At 45.1% G+C, this 26,669-nt stretch overlaps 2 protein-coding genes across 2 annotated transcripts; both read right to left on the reverse strand.

Moving 5' to 3' along the window:
• Positions 1 to 998: 998 nt before the first annotated feature.
• On the reverse strand, positions 999 to 7,867 carry VSTM5 (V-set and transmembrane domain containing 5). Its single transcript, XM_033084360.1, has 4 exons — positions 7,672 to 7,867; positions 3,557 to 3,886; positions 3,316 to 3,456; positions 999 to 1,804 (listed from the first exon to the last, which is right to left on the reverse strand). Exons 1-4 carry the CDS (start codon positions 7,754 to 7,756, stop codon positions 1,761 to 1,763), a joined length of 600 nt encoding a protein of 199 aa, XP_032940251.1. The 5' UTR covers positions 7,757 to 7,867; the 3' UTR covers positions 999 to 1,760.
• Positions 7,868 to 19,196: 11,329 nt separating this feature from the next.
• Positions 19,197 to 26,437, reverse strand: LOC116992240 (high affinity choline transporter 1-like). Its single transcript, XM_033051696.1, has 8 exons — positions 26,260 to 26,437; positions 25,186 to 25,299; positions 23,508 to 23,663; positions 22,916 to 23,064; positions 22,269 to 22,412; positions 21,152 to 21,305; positions 20,108 to 20,325; positions 19,197 to 19,703 (listed from the first exon to the last, which is right to left on the reverse strand). Exons 1-8 carry the CDS (start codon positions 26,435 to 26,437, stop codon positions 19,197 to 19,199), a joined length of 1,620 nt encoding a protein of 539 aa, XP_032907587.1.
• Between the last annotated feature and the right edge of the window lie 232 nt (positions 26,438 to 26,669).

A 26,669-nucleotide genomic window follows, 5' to 3' on the forward strand; every position in this document is an offset into this window, starting at 1 on the left:
CAAAGGACTTGACATCTTTCACAACAAAACTGTTTAGTACTTTGCCACCCTACTGGTGTTATGTGTCAGTATTTTATCTGACCCCTCTAATCTTTATAGACAGAGTCCTCTTTAGTGCCTGACTGCAGTATTCCTTGTACAACCACCTGCTCTAGTAATGTCATAAAATGCGTGTTAACGTTCATCCTGGGGCAATGTAAACAATTAGAAACACAAGTGGGAGTACTTTGACCAGCTCAGCGTTCTTTCAAAGTTACAGTAATTTCACGAATACAAGCCGCACGGACTATAAACCGCATCTCTGGGTGTTGGCAAACATTTCGTTTTTTGTCCATAAATAAGCCGCACCTAAGTATAAGCCGCTCTGTCGTTCACAGTGAGGACCCACGTGCAACAAAATTGCCAAATAGTAACAGAACGGCGGCATGGCGGGGGGTTTACTGGCTCGGCTCGGGCTGTGCAGGCTTGGGGCTGCCGACAGGGCTGGGAGGCCCAGCTCGGCGCTGCTGCTCAGTGGGGCCGCTCGAGGCCGGCCACCGCCACCGTTGGGCTCAGTCACCCCGGCCCGGCGCTGCCCCGCGGTGGCAGGAGGGGCACAGAGCCTGCTGGCACCCGCGGCGGTGATGGGAGGCGGGGATGGAGCCGCCCCGCTCCTGTGGCGGTGGCATGCGGGGATGGGAGCCCCCCGAGCCGCAGGGCCAGCAACATGGAGCCCCCTGCCTCCCCCTGGGCCACGGGGCCAGCAGGAGAGAGCCCCTGCCTCCCTCCCGAGCTGCAGGGCCAAGCAGGAGAGAGCCCCTGCCTCCCTCCCGAGCTGCAGGGCCAAGCAGGAGAGAGCCCCTGCCTCCTCCGAGCCACGGGGCCAGCAGGAGAGAGCTGCCCGCCTTCCCCCGAGCCGCGGGGCCAGCAGGAGAGAGCTGCCCCACCTTCCCCACCCCCTGTGCTGCCTGCACAGAGCAGCTCCACCCACCGCACAACAGAGTAACCAATTTGTAACAACCGCATAAATGCAGGGTTTTACTGGCAGGTGCTTGACTTTGCAGTTTGCACTGACTCGGTTTACACTCTCGAGGTTGAAAACGTCAGAAAATTATTCACATATTGGCCACTCCTGAGTATTAGCCGCATTTCCAGTGTAGGAGCAAAATTTTGGTCAAAATGGTGCGGCTTGTATTTGTGAAATTACTGTAGTTTTGTCTCATGAAAAATTGCAGTTTGTCTTCAGAGCTTCAGGAAGTTCCTTACACCCAAAAGTAGCAGCATAGGTGCAATAAACAGGATTCAATGCTTGCAATTAATTTTTTTTATGTAATACTGTAATTAGATATTTAATTTATTATGTTGATGGATGCTAATGACCACTCTGTCTGTAATAGGAGACTTGCTGTATCCAAAATGCAGGTGTCCTTCCAGACCATGATAATTTCCTTTATGGGTTGATCTTAGAGGCTTGGTTGGTTGGTTGGTAGGTTGGTTGTTTTTAAGAGTGGTAGAGGCTGTAGATTTTATTAGCTAACCACAAAAATGTGTTCATGCTCAGCATGAAAGCATACTCTTTTTTACTCTGACCTTGACTAGCAGAACTGAAAACTTAACAGGTCAAAACAGCTCCATCAGACACTGCTAATTTAATTACTTTGCAAGTCAGGATGTTTCTGCAGTAGTCACAAGCATTTTACCTTCTAGGTTTGTTCTTGCTTTCTTGGACAATACTTTCTCCTGAGGTAGAATTGGTATTTTTATTATGACACAGTCCTTGGCTAACACTCAATGGTTTCCAGTTCAATCTCTTCTGTTGTACTTGCTGTAAATGAAAGGATATTGTTATTGATTGGCAAATGGATTGGAAGGCCAACATTCCAAAATTAACTGTGCCGAGACATTTTAAACTTTTTAATATTAGCTCAAGCTTGCTCATCTAAAATTAGGTTTCAAATACATCTTTTCTAAACATTTAATTGTATAAAGAGGTTCTCACAATCTTTAAAGTGACAATTTCTTCCAGTACAAGGCTAAAGGTGCTAAGAAAACTAAGTCCATAGGGCCTGTTCTTCTATCTCTCTTCATGACTTCTGAAAGGAGGGCTCTTCTGAGATAGAATTGGAGCAGAAATTAGGTCTCTGCTTCAAGCCATTTCCTGGGAGATCACACAACAAGTTTATAGAACTGTGCTTTCCTGAACTCTGACATACATTAGATGAACATATCTATTCAGTTCAGCCCTGTGGGAAGATTGGCTTCAGCTGGAGGAAGAGACTTTATCTGAACAAAATCCTGTATATTCTGGCACGATAGGAAAGTTTTCAGTAGCTACAAAAGCTTGAGAGTGGTGTATGCACCATGAAAACAGCAGCAGCCCTTAAGAGCTGTAGGTGTGCAACACAAAGGAAGAAGCAGCTCAAACCAAGTTAATTTCTTCCTCTGTTAGGTTCCGCAGAGTTGACACAAAGTCTGGGCCATGAATTGTCGGGTGCTTGAGTGTCTGTGTTGGTCTAGTAAAATACTGATAGCTAGGCTGCTTGTTGTAATGTAACTCTTACTACAGAAGAAATACAGACCTTTTTACCTAGAGGGCAAGAAAACACGAGTCGATCTGCACTTACAAAGAAGGGACATCTGAAATATTTTGAAGTGGTAAAGGAAACATCCCATTTCAAAGATGTGACTAAGAGCGTGATCCCAGGCCTGTTATGTGCACCTTGTCTTTCTGTCTAGGCCAAATATCCCTGGCAGTGGCTTGGAAATTTCTTCTCTATGTCCTTTCAGCATAGCCCTTGTGTTCCCTTGACCTTTTCATGACTGTTGTCTTCAGTGTCAGGTTTTGATATTATTCAGTGTTTGTTGGAGTCTGCAGCTGGATCAAAAGTGGGGGCTTGAGAGGAGGAGATGCAATCCTCCGCTGAGGATTGAACTGAGGTGGGGGCCACTCCCAAGGGTCATTTGAATATTTTCCCCAAGGATACACTCTGCTGATGTGAACTCAATTGCTGATACTCTTGACTTTGTTGCCTGCCCTTTGATGGGGGTTGTTGCAGCTCTGGCCTTTTCTCCTCAAGTTTTGCAATCAAAAATGTTGGGAAGTATTTTATTATTTCTAATGTGAAACATATAAGGTAGATGTCCTGTGGAATTTTCTTCAGCTAAATGCCTGTTATTCAGTTGCCTCAGCTACTCAGGAGTTAGAACAGGATAACTGATCTGAGCCCTTCAGTCTTGTTGCTCAGTGGCCTTGTATAGCACCTTTATGGTACAAATTTTAGGCTCAAATTTCAGGCTTGAAGACCCTATATCCTGACTACAGTTGTAGAGAAATACCTGTTAGTTTGTGTGTTGTCTTCTTCTGAAATAGATGCAGAGATTTATTACACAGCCACATTAAGCAGATTAGAATGGCAGATACTGCAGCGAGAAATGCGAAGAGAACTGCTACAAAATGCAAATCTTCATAGATAATCTCTGTAGGGAAAATGGAAAAAAAATAATATTATAAAATTGATCACAAGTAGATTGATGCTTAAACATAAGGTAAAGCCAAGAAGTGCTGTCTAGTTTGTACCATAAACATTCACTACAATAGTGCCGTAGGCATTGGTTCCATGCTCCTCTGTTACAGTGACGAAATAGTAGCCAGCGTCTCTCATGCCCACATTCTGAAGCTGTATAGAGCCATTTTCAAAAGTAGTCACTCTGTCCTTGTAGACCGTGGATATGTTGATGTAATTCCCACTTCTCCACTCAGCAATGTTGGTGGTGCCCCAGCTTGATACATGCTTCCACTCAATGGTGGCCACGCCTCTGCAAGTGTATTCAACTGAGAGGAGGATGTTTTGTGCCACTGTTGCATTGATGTTGGGTTGTGGGACGACTAAGGATACTCCTCCAGGAGCTGAAAGACAAAGGAGAATGATGAGTCTGGAGTGATGCTGCACCAATTGTCCAGGGCATGTTGGGACCTCTGGGTCCTGGTGATCCATCCTACCTATCAGTGATCTGTTTTAGGAGAGGATAGCTTATGCTTTTCAATACCCTTTTCTTTCTGCTTTTTATAAAAGTAACATGCATACTTGAAGACTAAATACACATTTATAATTTGTGATAGTAAAAATGTTTCCACTGTAGAGGATACATAATTGCATTGTGTTTCAGTGTTTTAACACCCCCATAGAAAGGGGGTTTGGATAAGCATAACATTCTCTGAAAACTGAGCAATTTTCTTCTGTTCATCAGTAACTGGCTCTCTTTACAAATCCTGCATATACAGGGAAAGTTTAGTCACTGTGTCCAAGGTACAGTAATTTCACAATTATAAGCCGCACCTGATTATAAGCTGCACATTACAATGCAGAGTGTGATAAAAGGTATCCATTCTATCACCATCTGTTGAGGGTGGGGGCAGTGATCCTTATCTCAACGGCAGATATTCTGCTAATGGGCCATCCATTGAAACCAGGCAGGGCATTGTTCTTTATCTTTTCACAACCCATCCTTCCTCCAGCGAGTCATTTTCTGCTAATGGCCATTGAGTCCCACTGTGGGACTGATAAAATTACTGCATCCCATTGGAAGTTGCTCCAGCCAAGGGGAAGAGCCCAACATTTCTTACCAAGATAAAAACAGAGGTTTTGGGACACTAAGGGAGCCCCTTTCTCCACTGGACTCCAGAGGAAAACCGGATTTCTCCACATCACCACTGGACCTCCAGAGGGAAACTGCACCTTCTACAGGAGCACTGCTCCAACTGAATCACATCTGTCACTGCAGGAGGATGCAGCCACCATTTAATGGGACTGCTACCAACACCCTGCCTGACAGGGTGTCAGGTTGTACTCTGACTTTGTCAGGGTTTGCAGTTTGTTTCTTTGTAGTACTGTATTTCTATTTTAATTTCCCTAGAAAAGAACTGTTATTCCTAATTCCCGTATTTTTACCTGAAAGCCCCTTGATTTCAAAATTATAATAAATTGGAGGGAGGGGGTTTACATTCTCCATTTCAAAGAGAGGCTCCTGCCTTTCTCAGCAGACACCTGTCCTCCAAACTAAAACAGTAAGTTTTTGTTCTTTGTCCATATATAAGCTGCACCTGATTATAAGCCGCACTTCGGGTTCGGACCAAAATTTTAGTCAAAATGGCGCAGCTTATAATCGTGAAATTACTGTAATCTATCATATTCGTTATCTACCATCCCCCAAAAGCAAGAGCTGTAGTAGATATAAGTATGTGAAGTCTTGGCAAGGACTTTGTCATGTTTTCTAATCAACATTGGAAATATCAGCTTATAGAAGGTGGCCGGTTAACAAGCCAGTGCAGGTAAATCCCTTGTAACTAAAGGCACGCAGTTTAATGAGAAGCCAGGGACTTCATGTTCCTGATGATATCTGGGTAAAAAATGCATATAAAAGAATATTTAATTCTCACCTACTTCCTCCTGATGTGATTACAGAGCTGTTCATGACACTGTGAAACTGAACCAATGGCTTAGTTTAATGTGTAACTGCAGTAATTTCTGCTTATATTTGGTGTTTCTGCATGAAGATTTGGATGAACACCAACACTGGAGTTTTAACTGGCATATGTGTGTTCTTTTTATTAGTGGCTTGTTTGAGACCCTTGGCTAAAGGCTGAAATTCTGTTATCTACCCACAAAAATCAAAGCAGACGAAATACTGATAAAGCACAGAGTAAGGCTGAATGCCTTTTCCTGGTTTGGCTTGGAGCGGCTCACTTGCTCTACTCCCTTACTGTGGGAGCAGCCTGACTGCAAGAGCAAAATAAAAAGAAATGCTGATCTGTAAATGTCCATAACCCAATGGTGCAGTGAGAATGAGACCCTCAGCTACACTGCACAAGTGCAAAGCAGGACACCTGGGGATGATCCTGAAGGTTCTGCAGAGTCTTCAGGGATAAGAATGATTAAGAAAGACAAAGAAAAAATCTCCAAGGGAAAAAAATATATTAAAAAAAATCTTAAAATAGGAGCCCTCCCTCTATGCCCAAAACTCCACAGCCACCACAAATGGAAGAGATGGGTGAACTACAACCTGACTTCACTGTATTTGGGATCTGTAGCAGAATTCACTAACTCCTCTGGTAAGGGAGCTCAAGAAGCCGGTTCAATTCCCAGGCCCTCATCTACAGTACCAAATAGGATCTAGGCTTTTTCCAAGATAATTCTCCTGGGCTCCCCCTTTCATGAGCATTGTCTTACTCATGCTGCCCAGTCCCTCTGCAGGAAAATCATGCTTTCCAGGCAGCTCAGTGCATCCTCAGCTGAGCTGTGGTCTGCTGTTCAGCCTGTGTGCAGGAGAGACTAACCAGAGCTGTGAAAATGAGGTTTGTGCCAGCTACAGAAACAGAACAGCCGGGAACTTCTGGTAATCGCTGCAAATTGTTCCAATTGTTTTCTGGTCTGTGTGTTTATTTAAAGGCCTTTCCCACTGTTTCTGACCAGATAGGAGCTGAGTGTCTCCCCTCAGTGACCCTTTCATGTTTTTATAGAGACTTTATTTTGAATATGTGATTGCAAGGTATATGTGAAAAAAAGAGAGAATATAAATCTTTCCATTAAATGATTTGCAAACATGTTCTGTCCCTATCTGGCATGCAGAGCTAAAAAACACACTGCAGTATCTAACCATTCAAAACTATTTTTAGTAGGCAGTGTGCCTAGATCACCTGAACCGGTCTAACCCAACAGAGCTGCACCAGGCTGGAGAGCAAACATCACACCCACATGCAGCGCCCTATGCAAGGTGACTGCACTCTGCTGCTGGCAAAACCAGCCCCTTCACACCCAGCAAAACACGCACCCAGGAGAAGAGGGTGCAGGAGCTGCTCAGAGCTCACCGAGTTTGCCGTCCTGGCACGCTGCTCTGCTCCAAAGTATTTGCCTGGCCAAGAGTCCAAGTGGGAAGTGCGGCTCTGCGTGCCAGACCCGGCCGTGGCAACGCAGCCGGGCGTGCAGTGTGCTGGGCAGTGAGTGCGAAAGATAAACGCTGGCAGCAAGGAGCCTCCACGCAGGAGCTCCAGACTGGGGGGACAGCTCTAAAAGGGCCTCAGAAACCCTGCGGACTGATCGTCCACCCTTTGGTGTCCTGCTTGTGCGTCACCCCTGTGGAGCGCCGTGACCAAAGCGAAGTGGCTGGCGGTACTGACACCCCGGCCCCCGGGCGAGGGTGGGTTGGCAGCAGCCTCCCTCCTTCAGGCCCCTCTGGGAGAGGAGCGGACGGCTCTCTGCCCCATCCCCGCTCAGACCCCGTGCGGTGCCGCCTTGGAGCCCCCATTCCCAGCGCGGCCGATGCCCTCGGGCTGACCAGCCGGGGCTGTTTCCCCTCCCACGCCCTGTCCCCTCGGAGCAGCAGCGGGGGGACGGCGGCTGCTGGAGCCGCCCCGTGCGGCGCTCCCACTCGGCTCCCCCGCTCCCTCCGGGCAGCAGGAGCCGGGACGAGCCTCCCCTGAGCACGTCCAGCCCTCCGAGGGCAGCGATGCCTGCCCGATTCCCGGTATGTCCCGTGGCCATGCCCTCCCCAGCCGCTCCCCGCTGCGGACGGGCTGGGCAGAGCGCTGCCCGCGGGTCGGCGGGCGCTGAGGCTGAGCCGGGACATCGCGGCGAGGAGCGGGAGGGAAGGGCCGGGGGAGGCAGCGGGGAGGCAGGGACGGGGACGGACACTTACTCTGCAGAGCCCACCCGGCGGCCAGGCAGAGGGTGACGGTGCCCACGACGACGCCCCGGCCTCGGCAGCCCTGCAGCGCTCTCATCAGCGGGAAGCCGGAGCCCCAGGGGTTGCATTGAAGTGCCCGGGCCGGCCGGCGCGGCCCGACCCGGGGGTGCCTGCCCCAGGCTCTGCCCCGCTTCTCTCCCTGCCTCCCTCCTCTTCCTCCCGCTGCCGCCGGGGCCGCTCCCTGCTCCCCCCGCAGCGGCCCCGGGCGCTCCCCCGCCTCACAGCCCGCGGTCTCCGGTGCCGGCCGGAGATGCAATTGGCTGAGGAAGGGAAGGCGCTGCCGGGCCGCCGGCCATCGCCCAGCCGGGAAATGAGCGCTACGCGCAGCCCTGCCCGGCCGGAGCCTGGAGCCGGGAGCCAGGATCGGGAGACCTGGCCGAGGAGGCTGGTTTTCAGTGTGGTTTGGCATCCGCAAGGGAAACTTCTCTTCAGGATGTTAAAAAAATTACTTTTTTGCTCCAAGAGGTCTGGTGATGCTGCAGGTGAGAGGGATTGGGGGTGGGCTGGAAAGCAGCATCTCTGCGTGCCCAGAGATCATCTCAGATGACCAGGTTGGAAAATGAACCTGGTTCCCATCCACCTGTACCCGGCACATGCACTAGGTGCTCCTCTCTCCCTTCTGCTGCCGTCCAGAGGAGGTCCCCAGCAATCCTTGTGCTTCTTTCAGAAGCACCGAACAGTGTCAGGTAGTGGGAAACACCATCAGAAAACGAGAGAGCATCCCAATCCTGAAAATTCACCCTTGCTCAGAGGATTCCTTATATATGGCTACCAGAAGCCGTATACGCCCCAGGAGGCTTGCCCCTCTGACCAGGGAAAGAGTTGCACACTGGATCAGCCTTTCTGCAGATTTTCCATTCTCTTTCTTGCATTTCCCTCTCCCCAAGTTTTCTTTAGTAGAGTTGTGGATTAAAGAGATGTTTCAGCGTGCTGGTCAGCACAGGCTCCTCAGGGGCAGTGTGAGGAAAAACAAATCACCCAGGTGAGGAGGGACAGCTGCAATCTGCACTGTAAGGAATAATGCAGGTTTCCTTATGTACTGGCTGGCTGTGAGGAGAACAGGTGAGTCCCAAGGGGGTCTGGAGGGCTGAAGCACAGCTCTGGGCAGGGGGCTGAGCAGGAGTGAGGCTTGTGCAGGGCTCAGCTGCAGGGGACCCACTCCTGCTGGGGCTTTTTAAAGAAGTATGTTGCTATCATATGCTGCCAATGCTCTATATAGCATTACAGATTCTTTCATGCACCTCTCAGGGAGGACTTCTAGGACTTAGGTCAGGTCTTGACAAGAGACAGCACAATCTTCATGGACTCCAGGGCCCAGATTTTGTTCAGATGCAAAAAAATCTCCAGCTTCACTGACTTCTGGTGCATCTCTTGAAACTTCAGCGACAATACTCAGATGATGGGCCAGGGAAGGAAGTCACAGAGCACATACTGCCCAAGTGTTTATCCCACGTAGGTTTTGTAGCCTGCTGTGGAGCTGGGCTTGCCTGGAAGTGTGTTTGCACTGGATCTGCAGAGGCAGGCCTTGAGGCACTTTCCTTCCACCTTGTCTGCCTGAGCTGCTCCTGTGCTTTGCCAAATCCCCTCTGCTGCCTCAGGCCAACATGGTGCCTGACTGTCCCCGCTGGGAATGTGTGTATGAAAAAGTGTGTAGTGCTTCCCCTGGGAGAGATTTTGTCAGACAATGTTCCTTCCTGATCCCATCACTTTGTGGCAGTTTTATTCCTCAGAGCATTAAAGAAGGTCTCATGGTGATGTGACTTCATGCAATTTTCCTTTTTTATTTCTTTCAGCCTTTATTAAAATTATTTTTGAGCTCGTGGCCCAGTGAAATATTTTGGCAGCACAACTTATAAGCTATATTCTCATATGAAATTAATTGAATCCCTGCATATTTTAAATGTATCTAACTGGTTGCATAAAGTAAATCCACTCTCTTCGAAAGAGAGTTGTTAGTAATGAAATTGAAATACAGGTTTTAAGCTCCTCTCAAATTTTGGCAGTTTTGGCTACCATAGGTCAAATGTTCAGTCCTGTGATAAAAAGAAGTCCTGTGTTTGTGTTCAGCATCAACAATTAACAGCAAAGAACTTTTAAATTCCTTCTTTTTAAAGGAAAAATTATGAAACACCTAGAGGTTGGATTTTTTTTTTAATATAAACTGCACCTCAAGAAATACATATCTCAAAGTGCTCAGCATTAAGAAAGCATTCAACCGAGCTATTATAAACCATATTTATTTAAAAGCTGGCTGGTTCCCCTCTCCCTGAGAGCCCCTTGGAAGCAATACTTCCTCTCTTTGTGCTGCAAACATCCCCTCTGCAAGGGAGGAGGTTTCTCTTAAGCAGAAATTTGTTGGGGTGTGAAATAGCAGTGCTGGGTGGCAGCTGGGCACGGTGGGGGCCCCTTGGCAAGGCAGGGGAGCAGCAGAGAGCAGGGGCAATTTTCAGGGCAGTCTTCTTGCGTGCAGCCTGTGGAGAGCTGTGGCCATATATGAGCTGCACTGTGGGGGCTGGTGCTGCAGGGCATGGGGTGCAGCCCCATCAACAGGTGACTACAGAGAGAACCACTTGGCTTCAAGGAATCATAGAATCAGTTTGGTTGGAAGAGATCATCAAGCAAGCATTAACCCAGCGCTGCCAACTCCACCACTAAACCATGCCCATAAGAACCACATCTACATGTCTTTAAATACCTGCAGGATGGTGACTCCGCCACTTCCCTGTGCAGCTTGTTCAAGGGGTTGACAAACCTTTCAGAGAAGCAACTTTTAGTAAAGTCCTCTGACACAACCTGAAGTAATTTCCTCTTGTACTGATGATGGCTGGATTATTGATTAGCAGCCAATCTGATTGAATTTGACCTTGATACCTGACCTCTCTGAGTCCTCCCATCACCTGCCTGCCTCCCAGCACCCCAAAAGCAATGGGAAGCTTCAGCAGATATCACCTGCTGTTGGGCTGGAGTTTGAAGAGGATCCTGTGGACATCCTGGACTTTGGTGCTTGGGCATTGGTGCAAGGTTTCAGCAGGGGAACCATTTCTGCCAGGTGTGAGTGAAGGCATGCACCCTGCCTGGCTCTTCTGCGGGATTTGGTACCTAACTCAGGGCAACTTTACAGAGAAGCCAGATTGGAGTGTTATTCTTAATTTTACTTACCTTGGAATATTCATGATGTATTTTCCTAACAAAGTTTTTTGTTAAAATCCTGTCCAAACACATTCAGATGAGGCTAATCATATGCCACTCCAGGCTGTAGGTTTTTAATCCATTAATGCTGCTCTTCTGTTTTGTTTTTCTCTGCTTGTCAATCAGCAGTTCTAGGAAACATAAATGTATCAAGTAATACAATAGGCACTGTAAAAAATTAGGTTATTTTTGTTTAATTACAAAGTGGCCTTAAACTACCAGGCTCTGGGAGTGACTTACAAAGTCTGTAAAAGATTTAGTTTGCCATTCCTACTCTGCTGTAGGCATCTGCAGATTTTACTGTTGCATGCTCAGTACTTTAAGTATTCCTTCCCCTTCCCTTTGCTTATTTCCATTATTTTAATTTTTTTTTCTTTTCTCCTCATTTCCAAATGTGAAACAACAGTCTCTCAAGTTTGTCTGAGAGCCTGATTTCTCTTTCTGGTGCTATTAATAATAGAACAAAACCACATTAACGATTGCAACAACAGCCAGATAGGAGCCAGAAAGCTCCTTTGGCTCTCTAATATGCTGGATGAGTACACTGAAGTGCTTTATACGGAGGATTTGCTCTTTTTTTCTCACCCTTTTCCACTGATATCTTGATAAAATGCTTGACCTTGTCTTTTGCTGAAGAAAAGATAAAAACCACCAGAGTTAAATATTCGAAGAGATTACAGACCTGAGGTGGCCCTTTAGAGGTAATTTAATCCTGCATGAAAACCATAGGAGAAAACTCAGCTGAGAAATGTTAACAGCAGCTGCAGGGCATTGCCTCTGCCTGGTCAGATGGGCTGCAGAGGCTGCTCACCATTGTTTTTGGTTGATGATGCAGTGAGCTGGCAAACAGCTGGCAGAGACCAGGAGAGAGCTGCAGGCTTCCAAACCAGCAAAGAAACGTCCACCTGACACAGGAGTAGTCAAAAAATAGGAAACCTTCTGCTGGCCCCTCTTTCACATGAGGTTAGTCATCCTGGCTTAACTTATTCTGGTCTTCTGCGGGTGAGAAGAACATTTGTTGTGAAGTCTTGGTGTGTAAAAACATTCAGTCTCTTTATATAAAATGAAAAAGGACTTTTCAGCATCTGAAGTAGAACCTAGTCAAATCTGCATTTGCATGTCAGTGGCTTCCTTGTACATTTTATTTTTTCTGCAGAGGCACAGTGCAAAAAGACCCTTTCTTACCTCACATCAATCAATAGCTGTAGGAAGAAAGACAATGGGCAGTTCTGGTCTGCCAGCATTCATCCACTTTTTAAGCTATCTAGACTGCCTAAATCTTCTTGTGGGTTTGGCCTGTGGGTTTGCAGTTAGGGAAATAGAGGGAAAAAATCCAATGATGATGCAGAAATGTTTACCTCAGAATGCACAGATGGTTAGTAGAAGTGACACATTTGGAAACATCTTTTATCAAATGGGAGGTGCTTAAAGCACACCTTTGAGTGGGGAGGGCTGACATTTGCCCATGGGATGCTGTTGTGGCAGTAAATGTCTTCTGAGACAATACATCCTTCCTCTGTGTTCACAGAGAGTGGAATGTTATTTCAATGGGAAACCAAAGCACAAAGTTGCCTTTTAAATTTTTTTTCCCTAGGAAGTTTATATCAAAACAGAGAAAATAAATCCTCACTATCTTAAGTCTCTGAGGTGGTCTTCATCCTGCCTCTCTGAGCAACATGTTCTAGTATTGAATCACCCTCACTGTAAAAATTTTCTCTCCTATATCTAATCCTAATCGAATCACCTCCAATTTAAAACCAATTCCCCTTTTCCTTTCACTACAGCTGTTCCTTGGCCTTCCTCACCCTGTCTTTACACACCTGAGCAGTGTCCCTATACTCTTCCCAGGGTACCTCTTCCTGTCCGCTCCCTGTGCATTTCCTTCTTGCCTGCCCTTTAGTTTCTCTCGCAGGTCTTGACTCAGCCATGTTGGTCTCTTGCCTTCCTTTCCTGATTTCTGATACCTGGGGATTGAGACCTCTTATGCCGTATGAAAAATGTCTTTTTTAAGATCTCTCAGCTCTCTTTTGCCCCTTTGCCCCGGAGGGCAGTTTTCCACAGGAGTCCTATTGACTAACTCTTTGAAGGATTGGGGGTTTTTTTTCCTAAAATTCATGGTCCTGATTTTATTCTTCACCTGACCTTTATCCCTCAGGATGTGAACTTTGCTAGTGCACTATCACTGAAGCCCAGGCTGTCTCCAGTCTTGATGTCACTGATTAACTTGTGTTGTGATGGTAAAAATATAGTCAAATAATAATGCAATTCCAATAAAATAAAATAATTATATTCAGCTTTGGTCACCATAAGGTCAGTCATTACTACAACCCTTCACCTGACATCAGTGTCCCAAATTACTGTCTATTGGTTAGTATCATACCACACAAAGAATAATCAAGAGGAGCCTTTATCACAAGGAAGTTTCATCTGACCATTTTCCAAGTTTCTAGTTCAACTTTGGTGACCCATGGTATTTTTCACTGTTGTTCATTAGCAATATAAATATTTTTGATTGCAGAATTCAGCAAAGTAAATGGCACATCAGTCCACTGTGTGCAGAATAAAAACAATGTCAAAAAGGGAATGGACAAGTGCCAAAGGGTCTCTTGTGTCTTCACTTTTTCCCCTCCTTTTTCCCTCTTTTTCCCTCCATTGCTGTCCATTTCCAGAATAGTACAAGCTTTTCTCATCTCAAATCTCGGGATGCTCTAGTTGCTCAAGCCTGTCTCCCATTTCTGATTTGATCACTGTCCTAAGATGCAGGATATGTACATTATGCCTTAACCTGATACGTACAGGTTGGGTGACAAGTAAAATTAAACATGAGTAATAATTAAGAAAAGCAATAATTAAGCATGATTAAGTTGGTCTGGTTAAAATGGATTGTTTAAATATTCACACTTTAGTCTTAACCGCACTTTTGATGTGGGTCACCTAAACAGCTTTCCAATTCATTTGGCCTAAAGTTGGTGCAAAGTATTTACTTTGACCTGCTCTGTCAACACAGCTGTGTCCTGATGGCATCTGAGCTGCCAGAACCAGAACTCTTTTTTCTACCACTGATTAGGTTCACTAAGAGCTTGCTGAGGCACTGAGCAGGGGCTGCCACAGGGTCTCTCTCTAGAGAGCCAGACTTGATGATCCTCACTGCAGGCAACCTCCTTGTCTGTGCTGGTAGTTGTGCCTGGACACAGCACCTGCAAGGCAGCTGGGAATACAGAGCACTGAAGTGAATTGAATCGAGCCCCTCTGGCCCTGCAGAACAGCTGCTGAAGCACGTCAGGCATGTGACAGTGAAATAATGACTGTGATTGAGCAATGGTGGTGTAATTATGGTGTCTCCCCTGGAAACAAGTATGGGTAGCTCAGAGCAGTCACAGCTCAGACTCCTGCACAGGCACAGTGGGTGGCTTCCCCCTGGAGCACCACACACAGACGTCACAACACCAATTATAGCCTTGTCCTTACACCTCACCTCAGCCCATTTATGTGGAGGACTTAGGAACTGCTCCCCACACACCAGAGATGGAAACTTGATTTTTCGGTGCAGGATGGGTGGGTGGCTGCTGGAGGAGGTTGTGCAGCGTCATCACTGAGAGAAGGAGACTTTCTTCCCTCATCTTTGAACAGACCTCTTGGGGTCCAGGATACACAAAGTCTGCTGATGGAGGACCCAGTTTAGATTTAGAAATCCAAACACACTGTGTTCTTGACTTCTTATTGTTGGAGTACAGTGGTGGCAAGCAGGGCTCTGAGTAATGTCAGCATTAAGATAGAAATGGCACTGGTTATCTCAGTGGTTACCTGATTGCTCATCTCCAGCAGAGCTAGGAGAACTAAGGAGCAAATGTTACTGAGATTTGTCAGTCTGAACTCTGGGCTGGATATCAGATACCCCAGGGTTACACTGAATGGATTGCTCCTAAAACAGAGGGATAACTTTGAGAAAAGCTTCCACTTTCACTGTAGCATTTTCAGTAATGGCAAATCCACCTCAGCCCTTGCCACCTGGCTCTACTTAATGGACTTTACATTTAAAATACTTAGCCTCATTTGTAGTATTAATTCATCTAGTTTTACTCCCAGACACTGGATGTTGCCATAAACCCTGCCTGGGAGGAAAAAAAAAAAGAGAGACAAAGTAGCAGGAGCATCTCACCTAAATCTCGACATTGCAGTTCATAGCATCACTCAGACCTTCCTTTGAGGACAACACAGCCAACAGTTGGTTTTAGGCTGGGATACACTTGATCTGTCCGTACACACCTGCATTAGGTTGTCCGTGAGCCCACACTGACCTGCAGCTTGTTTGACCAGCTGAGCACATGGTGTGGACTGCTCCTCATTGCCCACCCCATCACTGGTAAGTGCATTTCCATAGCATGATGCCAAGAATCACCCTCCCTAGAGGTTCTGACCCTGGGATGGTAATTTCCTACATGTAATTACATTTCAAACCTGCCAGTTGTTAATCTACCTAATGCACATGGCATTGATTTTGTATGGCTCTTCTTTCTTAATCAAATTTCAGTCTGATACCATCTCAGATGCTCCAAAGATGAACTGTAAAAATGTCAAAGAAAGGCAGGACAGTGGAAGCCTCAGGGTATCTCAGTGGATCCTGCCAGCCCAGGCCCAATTGTACTGCTGGATGCTGGTGTTTGCTGCTTTATGGAGAAGCTGTCTAGGCTGAGAAAAGCTAATGAAATCTGAAACGGTGTAGAGTCATTGTCATGGACGCTTCTAAGGGTCAAAGGAGGTAAATCCACATGTGGAGAGGTAAACTGGGGCTCTCAAGTGAATTTTTTATTAAGGGGGATAGAAAAATAAAGGAATGCTGAACTGGAGGCTGTAACCCATGAACAGAATGGCTTCATGGGAGCTGGGTCATTATTCCCCATGCTAACAACACCTCAAGGACTTGGGTCTGCTGGACTGGAACAACTAGGATTTGTGCATTAAGTATAGGACAGAAGTACTTTTGTATTTATTTTGTTTGCAGCTAATTGCTTCCAAAACTTTGTCCATCCTTGATGACTGTTTTCTTTTTAAGCTTGCTGGGGGATGTTCGAAGGAGAGAGTCATATAAGGGTGGAAAATGGTAAACATTCATGAGAGTTACAGTAATTGTGTCTTTGCCATTCTCCTCTCTTCTCACAAAGCAGAGGGCTGTTAGTGGTATGGAATTTAGGGAAGCTCTGCAAGGGCCAAGTATGGCTGAGTGTGCCAGATGCCCCTGACAGCAAAGACTCTCCTGTTTGAAGTCTCTGTGAGTTTCTGTGGTGACGCTGGGTGGTAACATGGTGGTGGTGGTGACACTCTTCAGCAGTGTCCTTTGCTGCTCTCTCAGGAAGGTGTGGATTCATTGCCTGCCACACCAAGCCAAGCCAGGTATCACAGAAAGGCTGCAATATCAAACTTTGGGGCTCTGCAGGGTAAAAGCAGCAGAAGCTGAGCACAACAGTGGAGTGAAAAGGTATCTCCAGATGTAGGTGTTTGCCTGTATGGGATGGATCTTGAGCTGCATCAAAAGCAATGTGGCCTTCAGGGCAAGGGAGGGGGTTCTGCCCCTCTGCTCTGGTGAGACCCCACCTGCAGTACTGCATCCAGCTCTGGGGTCCCAGCACAAGAAAGATGTGCTGAGTGGTTCCAGATGAAGCCACAAAGATGATCAGAGGGATGAAAAGCCTCTCCTGTGGACACAGTCTGAGAGATTTGGGGTTGCTCAGTTTGGAGAAGAGAAAGCTCCATGGAGTCCTCATTGTGGCCTTCGAGTACCTGAAGGGGGCTTATAAAAAGGAGGGAAGGGGACTTGTTGTGTGAACAGATAGTGACAGGACCAGGGGCAGGATTTTTAAAATAAAAGAGAGTATTTTTAGATTAGATAATAAATTCTTTACTCGAAGGTTGGTAAGGCACAGGAATAGGTTGTCCAGGGAAGTTGAGGATGTCCAATCCCTGGAAGTGTTCAAGGTTAGGTTGAATGGGCCCTGAGCAACCTCACCTAGTAAGTGACATCCCTGGCCACGGCAGGGGGCTTGGAACTAGATGATCTTTAGGGTCTCTTCCAAGTCCTTAACATTGTATGATTCTATCACCAGGAAGTAGGATGATGTCCTTGGCATGAGGACATTGGGGTTTCACTCTTACCTGGGTCTGCCAGCAGGTCTGTGCTCTGGTTCAAATGCAGCATGTCAGCTTTGATCTGCTCCACATAGGGGGATGGACAGGTCCCCAAACTAGGTCAGCCCTAAATCTCTCAGGGGAGTATGCTTGAATCAGCATCCAGCAACTGTGATTTAAGGAGAGCCCTGTTCTCCTGGTGCTGAGGTAATGATAGCTTTGGTGCTTCCCTTGCCTGAGCACAACCTCACACTCTCCCACTCAAATCACTGCTGTGTGAAAGACTCCCGTGGGTGACTGCCTAGGGCCATAGTCAATGGTAAAGCTTTTGATTTTTAAACCAGTTTTTTTTCCCCTTTTCTAGGCACGTTATAATTAATATTTCACAGCAGTCTCCAGAGACAGAGGAGAGAATTTCTGGTCTTGGTTGAACAAAGTGTATCAACAGGACTGCTGTGCATTGGGACATTAGTGTGCCCAGGGGTTCACTAACACTAGCACAAAACATAAGGTTATGTGATATTTTTCTGATGAGGAGCAGAGTGTCCACCTTGGTGAGGATGGATATTTTAAAAGAGATGAATGATCCCCCACAGGAAGTGGAGTCCTCAAAGCCATACCTAGAGTGCAGGGCTGACAGTCCTCCTCCCAAACCAAGGCACTTCAGAGCCTCGTGGCTCCTTGCTGCAGCAGTGCACAGTGGCACCAGTGGAGCTTCTCACCTTGTGATGCACATGCTGGAAGTAAATCACAGAGCAGTGCCTTGTTTTCACCTCAGCAGCTCACTCTGCTGCAGGATATTTTGGTTATGACAGTAAATATCTTCCTTTCAGTAGTGCCAGGTGTTTCCACTCACAGCAGCTCCTGCCACCTCTTTGGAAAGGTACTGTGAGTGTGGTTCCTGCTGGCTCTTGAGGGTGGATGGCAACTGACTCCAGTAAGATGCTGCACAGCTGCTGAGTGAAGTATAAAATCACAGCCATCTGTGAGCCATTATTATAGAATCCTCCTGAATCTTTAATTCAGCTCACATCTTAATGATCCATCTCACTGAGAGATGTTCTCAGTCCATCAAACTTCAGGCTAGAATCCAAACGCACTATTTATCTGGGTTTCTTGTCTTCCAAGCCATTAAGAATTTATGCAAACAAGTTATTGAGGGCTTTTTCTGTACTCATCTGTGGCTTGAATCTTTTAGGATCTTGCCTTCAGGATTTTAAGATTTTGTGCCCCTTCAGGAAAGTTTAGGATCAGTTTCCAGCACCTTTCTGTCGTCACAGTCATCTGAGTTCTCACACACCAGCTTGTGTGTGTCACACACCATTCTGTCACTGTGCTAGGGCAAAACCTTGACACAAGTGATTTAAAGGATTTTGGACAAAATTAATCCAATAGTGATGTCTGTCTGGCACCTCTGTTTTTCTATCTGATTATGATTTTGTAAATAGTGGCTATGTAAATCTTTCTTGGTGAATAGTTAAGGGGCGTTGCTTTATCTTGCTTACCTGTTGCTGTCCTACCAAGTTGTACAGAGGGGATGTCTCACACATTCCTAGGCTGAGTGATCCACTGGCAGATACCGCAGTGGAGAGAGACGTGCAAAAATGTTTGCAGTATGCAGGAAAGCTTTGTAAAGCATACAAGGAATGGTGCAGAACTGATATTACTTTGTGTTTTCAGAGGTTTGATGTGCTCCCCAAGGATGGTTATGTTAAACCTCTTGCTGAAACAGTGGACACAGGTTTGCTTTTTTTTTTTTTTTTTTTTTTTTTTTTTTAGATCAAGAATACCCAATCTATCAGGCATTAATTTGTCTTCTTTGTGGTGAGAAAAGTATGTGACTTGGGAACACCCTAAGTGTTGGAGCAGGATTATAGCTTTGCTTTCAGATGGAATACCAGGGGCACCTCAAAGCAACCACTGTGGAGGCCAAGGTGTGCTGCGGTCACCACCACAAGACTGTGCTCCATCACCATGTGACTTTAATCACTGCTGACTTCAAACTCACATGTTCTTGGAAGAACAGAATGCCTCTTTATTTCTCGGTGAGGAATTTAAATAAATCGTTAGTGGAGAAAGCAAAGAGCAATGCCGTCTATGCCATGCTCTAATTGCTGAACACACCATGGCCTTTCATTGAAGCCCCACATTTAGTCGTGGTTCCCTTACAGTGCAGTGGTTGGCAAACGCTCCTGTTTCTCCACCTGCTGCAAGGAGATGGGGATGGTGGCTCCCCCCACTATATTGCAAACATCCCAGCTGCGAGGGAGGAGGTTTCTCTGAAACAAAACCTTGGCCAGGTGTGAAACAGCAAGGATTGTGCCCAAGGTGAGAAGCACGGTGAATGTTTTAAAGGGGAAGAGCTGGCTGTAGGTCCCGTTCACCAGGGAGCAGGCTGGGTAGTGGATGACAGGGGGGATGCTCAGGGCAGGCTCCCCTGCCAGTAGCCTCAGCAGGAGCCCCACCAAGAAGCCAGCAGCTGATCCGTAGGTGTTCGTGCTGGGGGCAAAGAGGGCACAGCAGAGCTGGGGGAAGAGGAGCGCGTACACCAGCTCCCCGCTGAGGAACCAGAGGTCGTAGACAGAGCTGGAGTAAAAAGCCAGACCAGCAGCCCCAGCCCCAAACACCAACATGGAGGTCCTCATGGCCCACAACACCTCTGTCTCTGAAGCCTGTAAAGCAGAGATTGAAGCATTAGAGACACAGTGTTTCCTGGATGAATGGCCCTGGTTCTGGTTTTCCCCAAGCCCTAGAAGCTTTCAGTCACAACCTGCCACCAGCAGCCAGGCAAGGCAGGCACCCCTGGAGGGGCCCTCTGATTTTAAGGATCATGGTTTTTATTAATACCTTAGTTCAAATTTGATACTAGTCATGTTAGAATGGGCAAAGCTCACCAGTATGGGTACCCCTACCAAGGATATGAGCACACCCCTGGCTTATGTTTGGAGCTCTATCTCCAGAAATCAGTTCAGCAGCTGAAGGACATGCCCCTCCAGTCACAGACTGGTTTAGAAATAGCCTTGAAACAAGACTGTCTTTGCTGACTCCAAAACTACTGAATGCTGCAACCAGGTACCTTTTTCCTCAGGATTTTCCTGTAGATATTGTGAGCGAACATGGAGCCAGTGGAGAGAAGAGCTGAATCTGCAGAAGACATCGCAGCAGCAGCGATGGCTCCCAAACCAGTAATGGAGATGTATGCTGGGCAGAGATGTTGTAAAACAAGTGGTAGTATCATTGCTGACTCCCCTCTCTCGAATGGACTTGGATGACCGTAGCTTGTCTGATTCCAGTCTTTAAAACAAAACAAGGAAAAGTCACAACAAATCCTTTGTGGATGTTTCTGCTGGCTTTGAAATTGCCTTTTCACACAAGCCAGTCACAGAAGGGCTAAGAACTGAGATCCACTCAATATTTTACAACTTAGATTGATTTCTTTGGGGTCTTTAGAGAACTTTTGTGATTCTCTTTAGCATGCTGCAGCTCTCACTATCAAAAATTTCTGTTTTCCTCAGCAGCATCTGTAGAAATAGGTGTGTTTTGTGTGATTCCAGAATTGACTTAATTACAGTTCAACTTCTGCTCATGAGGAGAAAAGAATTGGATGAAGTAATGATTTCAGCTGATTTCCTTGACTGTTCAATGATCTTTTACCCTTGCTCACAGTCAACACAGGACTGATTCACTGCCTGGAAACTGTGAGTTTACAGACTGAACTTCTTTATTCCTTCAAGCAAGAGCCTTATAAACAATCTGTAGTAATACTACTGGGTCCTACATGTCTCAGTCAAGAACACAAGGAAGCATAAAATTTCTTCTAAAATAGGATTATACAATGTTTTATAGAGTCTGCCTTCTCTTTACTCAACACAAAGTCTGGGAAAAGTCATTTCATCATAAATAAATAGCTTTAAATAGGTCTTGGGTCTGTTTAAATGTCCTTAAGTAGCTGTGCAATGCACATCAGAGGGTTCCACATTTTCTGGTATGGTTCACCTACCTTGGTGTTGAGAACCACGGGACAGGGTAATTTGAAGTCTCTGTCAGGACTTCTTTGGATCCTGTTTTAATCACCTTTGCCAAAAACATGTTTTACTTAGAGACAAGCAATTTATTTTACCTGTTGATGCTGCAACTGCCCCAATGAGCACCGAGGGGATGGCCATTGCAAAGCACCCCAGTCCAGAGAGGTAGGAGATGAGCCTTGCCTGTCCTGTCGAGGCAGCAGAGAGCACCCTTTGGAAGAAAGTCTGCCACGGGATGCTCCCAAGCACCTGAAACATTCATCAGTTACCAGTGGTACCCACCAGGCTGCTGCAGGGCATCATCCATAATAATCTTAATGTAATCAAATTCTCATTTCAAGTGCATAAACGTTGCCCAGCTCTAACTCTTAAAGATATTATTTCTGATAGCTGAGAATTTGCTTTTCCTTTGTTTTCATTGCAATGGATGGGAAAGTTTAGTGAAAACAGGTTAATGGTTTGGCAGACGGAAAAAGCTGGAACGTGGTTGTTTGGAATTGTGAATCAGGCACAGAGGAAGTTAAAGTTTTTTAGGAATGCAGCTTTTGTAAATAAATCCACCCAAACGTAGCTATTCTGCTTTTAAAATGAAAAATAAACCCATAATTTTCACTTTCTCAGCACGCTGAATTAATCAGATAAAATCTGAAGATTCTATCCTCACCAAACAAGCTTCTGTGTGTCCATATTATCAGTTTGGTAAGAGCAGAACTACCTCCTGTCTTGGCTATACTGGGAACTCAAAAGTTGTGTTGTGCAGTGGAGCCAAACACATTGTACTTGCTGATGACCTGCAGTCATGTCATTTTAATTTATTACTATTTTTTCAAATAGAGGGAATTTTACATATTTATGTTAAAAGAACACTATTGAGGCTGCAAGACCAGCATCCCAAAAGGTAGGAAATTGCTCATTAGGTGCCAGGAGAGGAACTGGTTGCCTGTATGGTTTTACCCAAGAGGCATGTTTCTCCACGTGGGTAAAGGATGGAGCATCCCTACTACTTTCTTTTCATCCCACAGCTGAGTCCTAGGTCTCCCCAGTCCATTTAGGTGGCTGCAGGTGGTGCTGAGAAGCAGGTTTACACCTCCAGCCTGTGTCAGCTGGCCTTGCAATGTAGGGCTCTAGGCTGGTAGAACTCACAAGCTTTCCAGACAGAAAGCCCCTGCACAATTCCTCCTCCCAACCCTTAGTCCAATAAATACTCCGTACCAAGTAGAAGAAGTCATCCAGCCACCTTCCAAGATACTCTTTTTCTATCTTCCCAATCCAGGGGTTCTGGTGAGATTGATGGGTTGCAGTGTAATAAATACTTTCTGTTGCAGAATTCACCAGGGCAAAGGGGATGCAGACCCACTAGGATAGAAATTGAAGTTGTTAACCATTTTTCCAGTGTCCTTGTTCTTGGACAACAGAGATTTAAGTCAAGGCAGATATAGAACACAGAACTACGTAAGATTAAGCCTAGAGTCTTCCTTTCTCCCCCTTCCTTACTCTAAATCTACATGTTTCTGCTTCATGGCATCATCAAGAGCATGAGTCTGTGATTCAGGTTAATTGGTACTTTCTGTAGACAGATCTCTCTCCATCCAATATGGTTCTAGACAGGTTCTTCAAACTTCACTTTTGTGCAGACCTTTTTGTGCTCACCCAGCTCACCAGTGGCTTGTGCGAGCACTGTCTGAAATGCATAAGGTACAAAGACTTAAAAAGATTGTGACATTTTCCAGGAAACCTGCTCTCCTAAAGGGGAGCTGTAGGTCAAGGAAGTTATTTTTGGTCTGAGACATGCTGAAAAGAAGAGCAGGATTTTTTCCTTTAGTTAGAAAACTGGTACCAAAGAAATGTACAGGACTTGCCAGGCTGAGGGTAATGAAAACCATCTGGATGACATCGGTGTAGGCAACAGAGTAGAGGCCTCCCAGCAGAGTGTACAATATGACAGTGCATGCCGAGATGGTGATAGCCAAAGCCCCTCCAATATCCAGGATGACCCTCATTGTTGCTCCTGCAGACAAGGACAGCAGTCAAGTATTTTAAGACAGGTTTCATATGTGCAGAACACAGGATGAGTAAGGTAAAACATAACTGTATGAAAAATGCAGTCTAGAGAGAGCATGCACAGCAGGAACTCGAGAGAGCCCATGATTCTTTCCTGCTCTTACTGCTTCACCTTGCTGCATGGCCATTGCCAAAGCACTTTGCCTTTTTACACCTGCTCTCCTACAGGCAAGAGGAAGATACAAATTCACACTGGAAGAGTTCTCTATTATAATGAATATATAGCACTATTTGTTTTAAGCTTTAGAACATATTTTCTAAAAATGAGAAATGCTTGTTCCTCTCACAGAAGGAGACAGGAAGCACAGCTTTCCACAATTCCTAAATGTTCATCATACTCTGTCAGTTCACATGACCTTTAACAAATGTAACAGGAAAGCAAGTATTTACCCAGGGATGCCAGGATAGCTGCAAACCAGAACACCTCTCCTAGTAGTGGTGGAATGAAGAGTAAGGTTCCCATCATGTTCCCGTAAGTTTCTTGAAGAGGGTCCATCACAGTCACGTAATTCTTTGACCTCATTGGATTTACAAAGAAGAAACCACCTATCAGAAAGTAATGACATTTTGGTAGAATTTTGCATGTTTTATGTTCCAGGAAAAAAAGAGGTGGGAGTAATATGGTATATGTATATCAGACCCACCTAGTGAACGTGGAATTCATACATAAAGGACCCTAGAGAATGATGCAGCCAACCAGACACCAGGGTTTACATTCATTTGCTAACTGTGGGGTTTCATCCATCCGAGAGGTCCCTTTTACAAAGGATATCTGCTTACAGCTGATATATGTGACCTTTTTGGAGTGGCTGCTGGAGGCCAGAGAGGACCCCCTGTGGCACCCCAAGTGGCACAAACTACCTGTGTGACTGTAACAGGAATTTAGCTCAGTGGAGACCCATAAATAAACTCCTCTGCATCCTCAAAGACCTACCAATCTGAGACATAAAGTTTTCTTAAAAGCATCCTGTGGAAGATGTCAGTAGACAGAGCGAGGCATTGAAGACTCATATTTGGCTAAAAAGAAGGGAAAGTTTTGTCCTTGGTCATGTGATAACCTGTTGATATATGGTCCTTTTCTAATTACAATTTTCACTTTGGTGGCTTCATTGTCTCTTCCCAGAACTATATTGTTTTAATCTGCGCATTGAGCTGACTCCCACCCATTTTCATCTAAATATTGGACCTCAGATGTGCAACAATCTCATTAAAAGCAAAGAATACGTATTGTGTCTAACCCCGAAGCCAACAGGACTGCTTGTCTGGGCACTACTGACCTGAGCAAAGATTGCAGGATCAGACCTGCACTCCTGTTTCATTAGTAAGAATTACACACATAAGCAGTGCTGGCAATATATTTCCAAGCCTGATTCATATTCACGTCAGTTGGACTCTTTTCTTTGACTTGAAAATACAGGTTATTGTTCTTTTAGAAATTCCTGCGTAAGGTCTGCACAGGTCTCCTTGCTTTCATCATCCTGTGTCCCTAGAGAGTTATGGTATGACAGTGTGTCCTGAAAGCAACTCTGGTCTTGGCAAGAGAGCTGAACCTCAGCACGCGTCCAGTAATTCTCAGAGTTAGAAATGGCAACTCAGGTATAGAACACTGCACACTTAGTTCCAACAAAATGTGACCAGCTATAAAGTGGCATACACGTTCATCCTGAGATGAGACTACTCAGAAGAATGCATTTTAGTGGAAAAATCAAGATATTATTATTTCATCACACAGAAATTCCAAGAAAAAAATTAGATACCCATACTCTCAATGGTCTGTGAATTACAGACCATTTGAAAAAAGCAATATGCACATAGACACATTCTTCTAAATCCTCAGATAAGATTTTTGTCCTATAAATTACTACAAGCAGGCAAAACTCTACACTAGCTCCAATCTAACTTATGTTTCAGTTCAGAGGATAGCATTCTAAGTGCTTATTCTCAATATACGGGAGACTGAAAAGACAAAATCACATTTAAAATGAACCCTATATTCTGTTACATATCTTAATATACTTCTATGGTATATTTTTAAAGCTTATGTGTAGAAATTACATGAATTATTTACCAATAACAAGGGACAAGGCAAATCCCACAGGTGCCTGGACCCACAGTAATCCTTTTGAAGGCAGGTAGACAATTTCAGCTGTGCTGTTGATATATGCTCCTCCAACCCAGGTGGCTGTAATCGTGGAAGATGAAAAGGTCAGAATTGAGAGACATATTCTCAGCTAGCCCTGCAGAACACTCTGAGAGCTTGTAAACATTTTCCTCATAGGAATATTTAATCACGCCCTATTTTCTTTGCAAAGTTTTCTGCCATACAGAGATGTGCTGCTGACTATAGGTAGCAGAATTAGAATCTCACTCTAAATAATTTTTCAGCTTCAAGAATGGATATCTGTGTGTGCATGGGAAAGCTCAATGTTCAAACATTTAGAGGCAATTTGAATATAGTAAATTTTAATTACATTTTTTTCTCAGAGGAAGATCTTTGCCAGAGGAAATAGAATTACCCTCCTTCAAGAGCATCTCTTAGAGGGTCTAAGAAAATAGACATTAGGGAAAACAAATGCAAACAGGCAATGCAGTCAGATAACAAACCTACAACAACAATTTAAGTGTCTTAGCTAATGCCACTGGGGTATGCCTTTACAGAAAACAGGTCAGGGAAGTAAATTGCACATTATACCAGGCAGCAAGGAGAGAAAAGGGAAATTGAGGGAAGCTCTCTAAGACAGAGACCAATGCTGACTATGAGTGACAATTTATTTCACAAAGAACTGGACTTCTCTATGAGTAAAATTCTTCTATTATGTTGGATAACAGAAACTGGTTCACAATTAAGACCACAGTCCTCCTTAATGAAAAGTGCTGTATTCTTTTGTCAAATTAAATTAAACTCTTAACTCTTAACTAAACTCTTACATGAATCTCTTTAATTTAAGAGAATCTACATAAACATTAGGTTCTGTTCATTGTAAAGAGGTTTGTAAGAATCCATCCCAAAATGATTCATGAAACCATACTCCTTTTAAGTCACACTTAGGCAAAATCTACCCTGACATTAAAGGAGTTCTCTTCCTTTGAAATAAGTCACCCAGATCTAAGAAGAATTTTTAAGTCTTTTAAGAAAACTTACCTGTTGCAGTAAACAATCCAATGAAAACATTTATATTCCTGCCTCCAACCATGGCCATCTCTGTTGGGTTCCTGTTCTGCTGGTCCTTTCTGCTTTTCCAAGAAGCCCAAATTCCAGTGGCTAAAGTTAACGTAAAAAATACAGTCAGAGATACTAAGCCTGGTATATTTAGAGCCATTTTATCTTGCTTAATTTAGGTTATAGAGAGGAATAATGGCGTGATGATAATTTTCTTTGATCGAGTACACAATCAGAAAAAATCAGTGGAAATAGTGGTGCCTTGTAAAGAAACTGCTGAGTATTTGCTGGAATTTGCAATGAAAGAAGCAGTGTGAAACAGAATGAAAAACCCAGAAGTCTGGAGAACTGGATGCAGAGTCTCAGCCTTTGGAAAAACACTGGCAGTTCTT

The sequence above is a fragment of the Catharus ustulatus genome, chromosome 2 (genome assembly GCF_009819885.2).
Source record: "Catharus ustulatus isolate bCatUst1 chromosome 2, bCatUst1.pri.v2, whole genome shotgun sequence".
Classification (NCBI taxonomy): domain Eukaryota; kingdom Metazoa; phylum Chordata; class Aves; order Passeriformes; family Turdidae; genus Catharus; species Catharus ustulatus.

Excerpts from the sequence above, each read along its gene's own strand:
- VSTM5 (XM_033084360.1), bottom strand. The coding sequence starts at position 7,756 with ATGAGAGCGCTGCAGGGCTGCCGAGGCCGGGGCGTCGTCGTGGGCACC. Across the intron at positions 3,887-7,671 it reads CGCCGGGTGGGCTCTGCAGA|CTCCTGGAGGAGTATCCTTA; the intron begins GTAAGTGTCCGT and ends TTTGTCTTTCAG. Across the intron at positions 1,805-3,315 it reads GACAACACACAAACTAACAG|CAAGTACAACAGAAGAGATT; the intron begins GTATTTCTCTAC and ends TTTCATTTACAG.
- LOC116992240 (XM_033051696.1), bottom strand. The coding sequence starts at position 26,437 with ATGGCTCTAAATATACCAGGCTTAGTATCTCTGACTGTATTTTTTACG. Across the intron at positions 25,300-26,259 it reads TGGATTGTTTACTGCAACAG|CCACCTGGGTTGGAGGAGCA; the intron begins GTAAGTTTTCTT and ends CCACGATTACAG. Across the intron at positions 23,065-23,507 it reads AGCTATCCTGGCATCCCTGG|GAGCAACAATGAGGGTCATC; the intron begins GTAAATACTTGC and ends CCTTGTCTGCAG.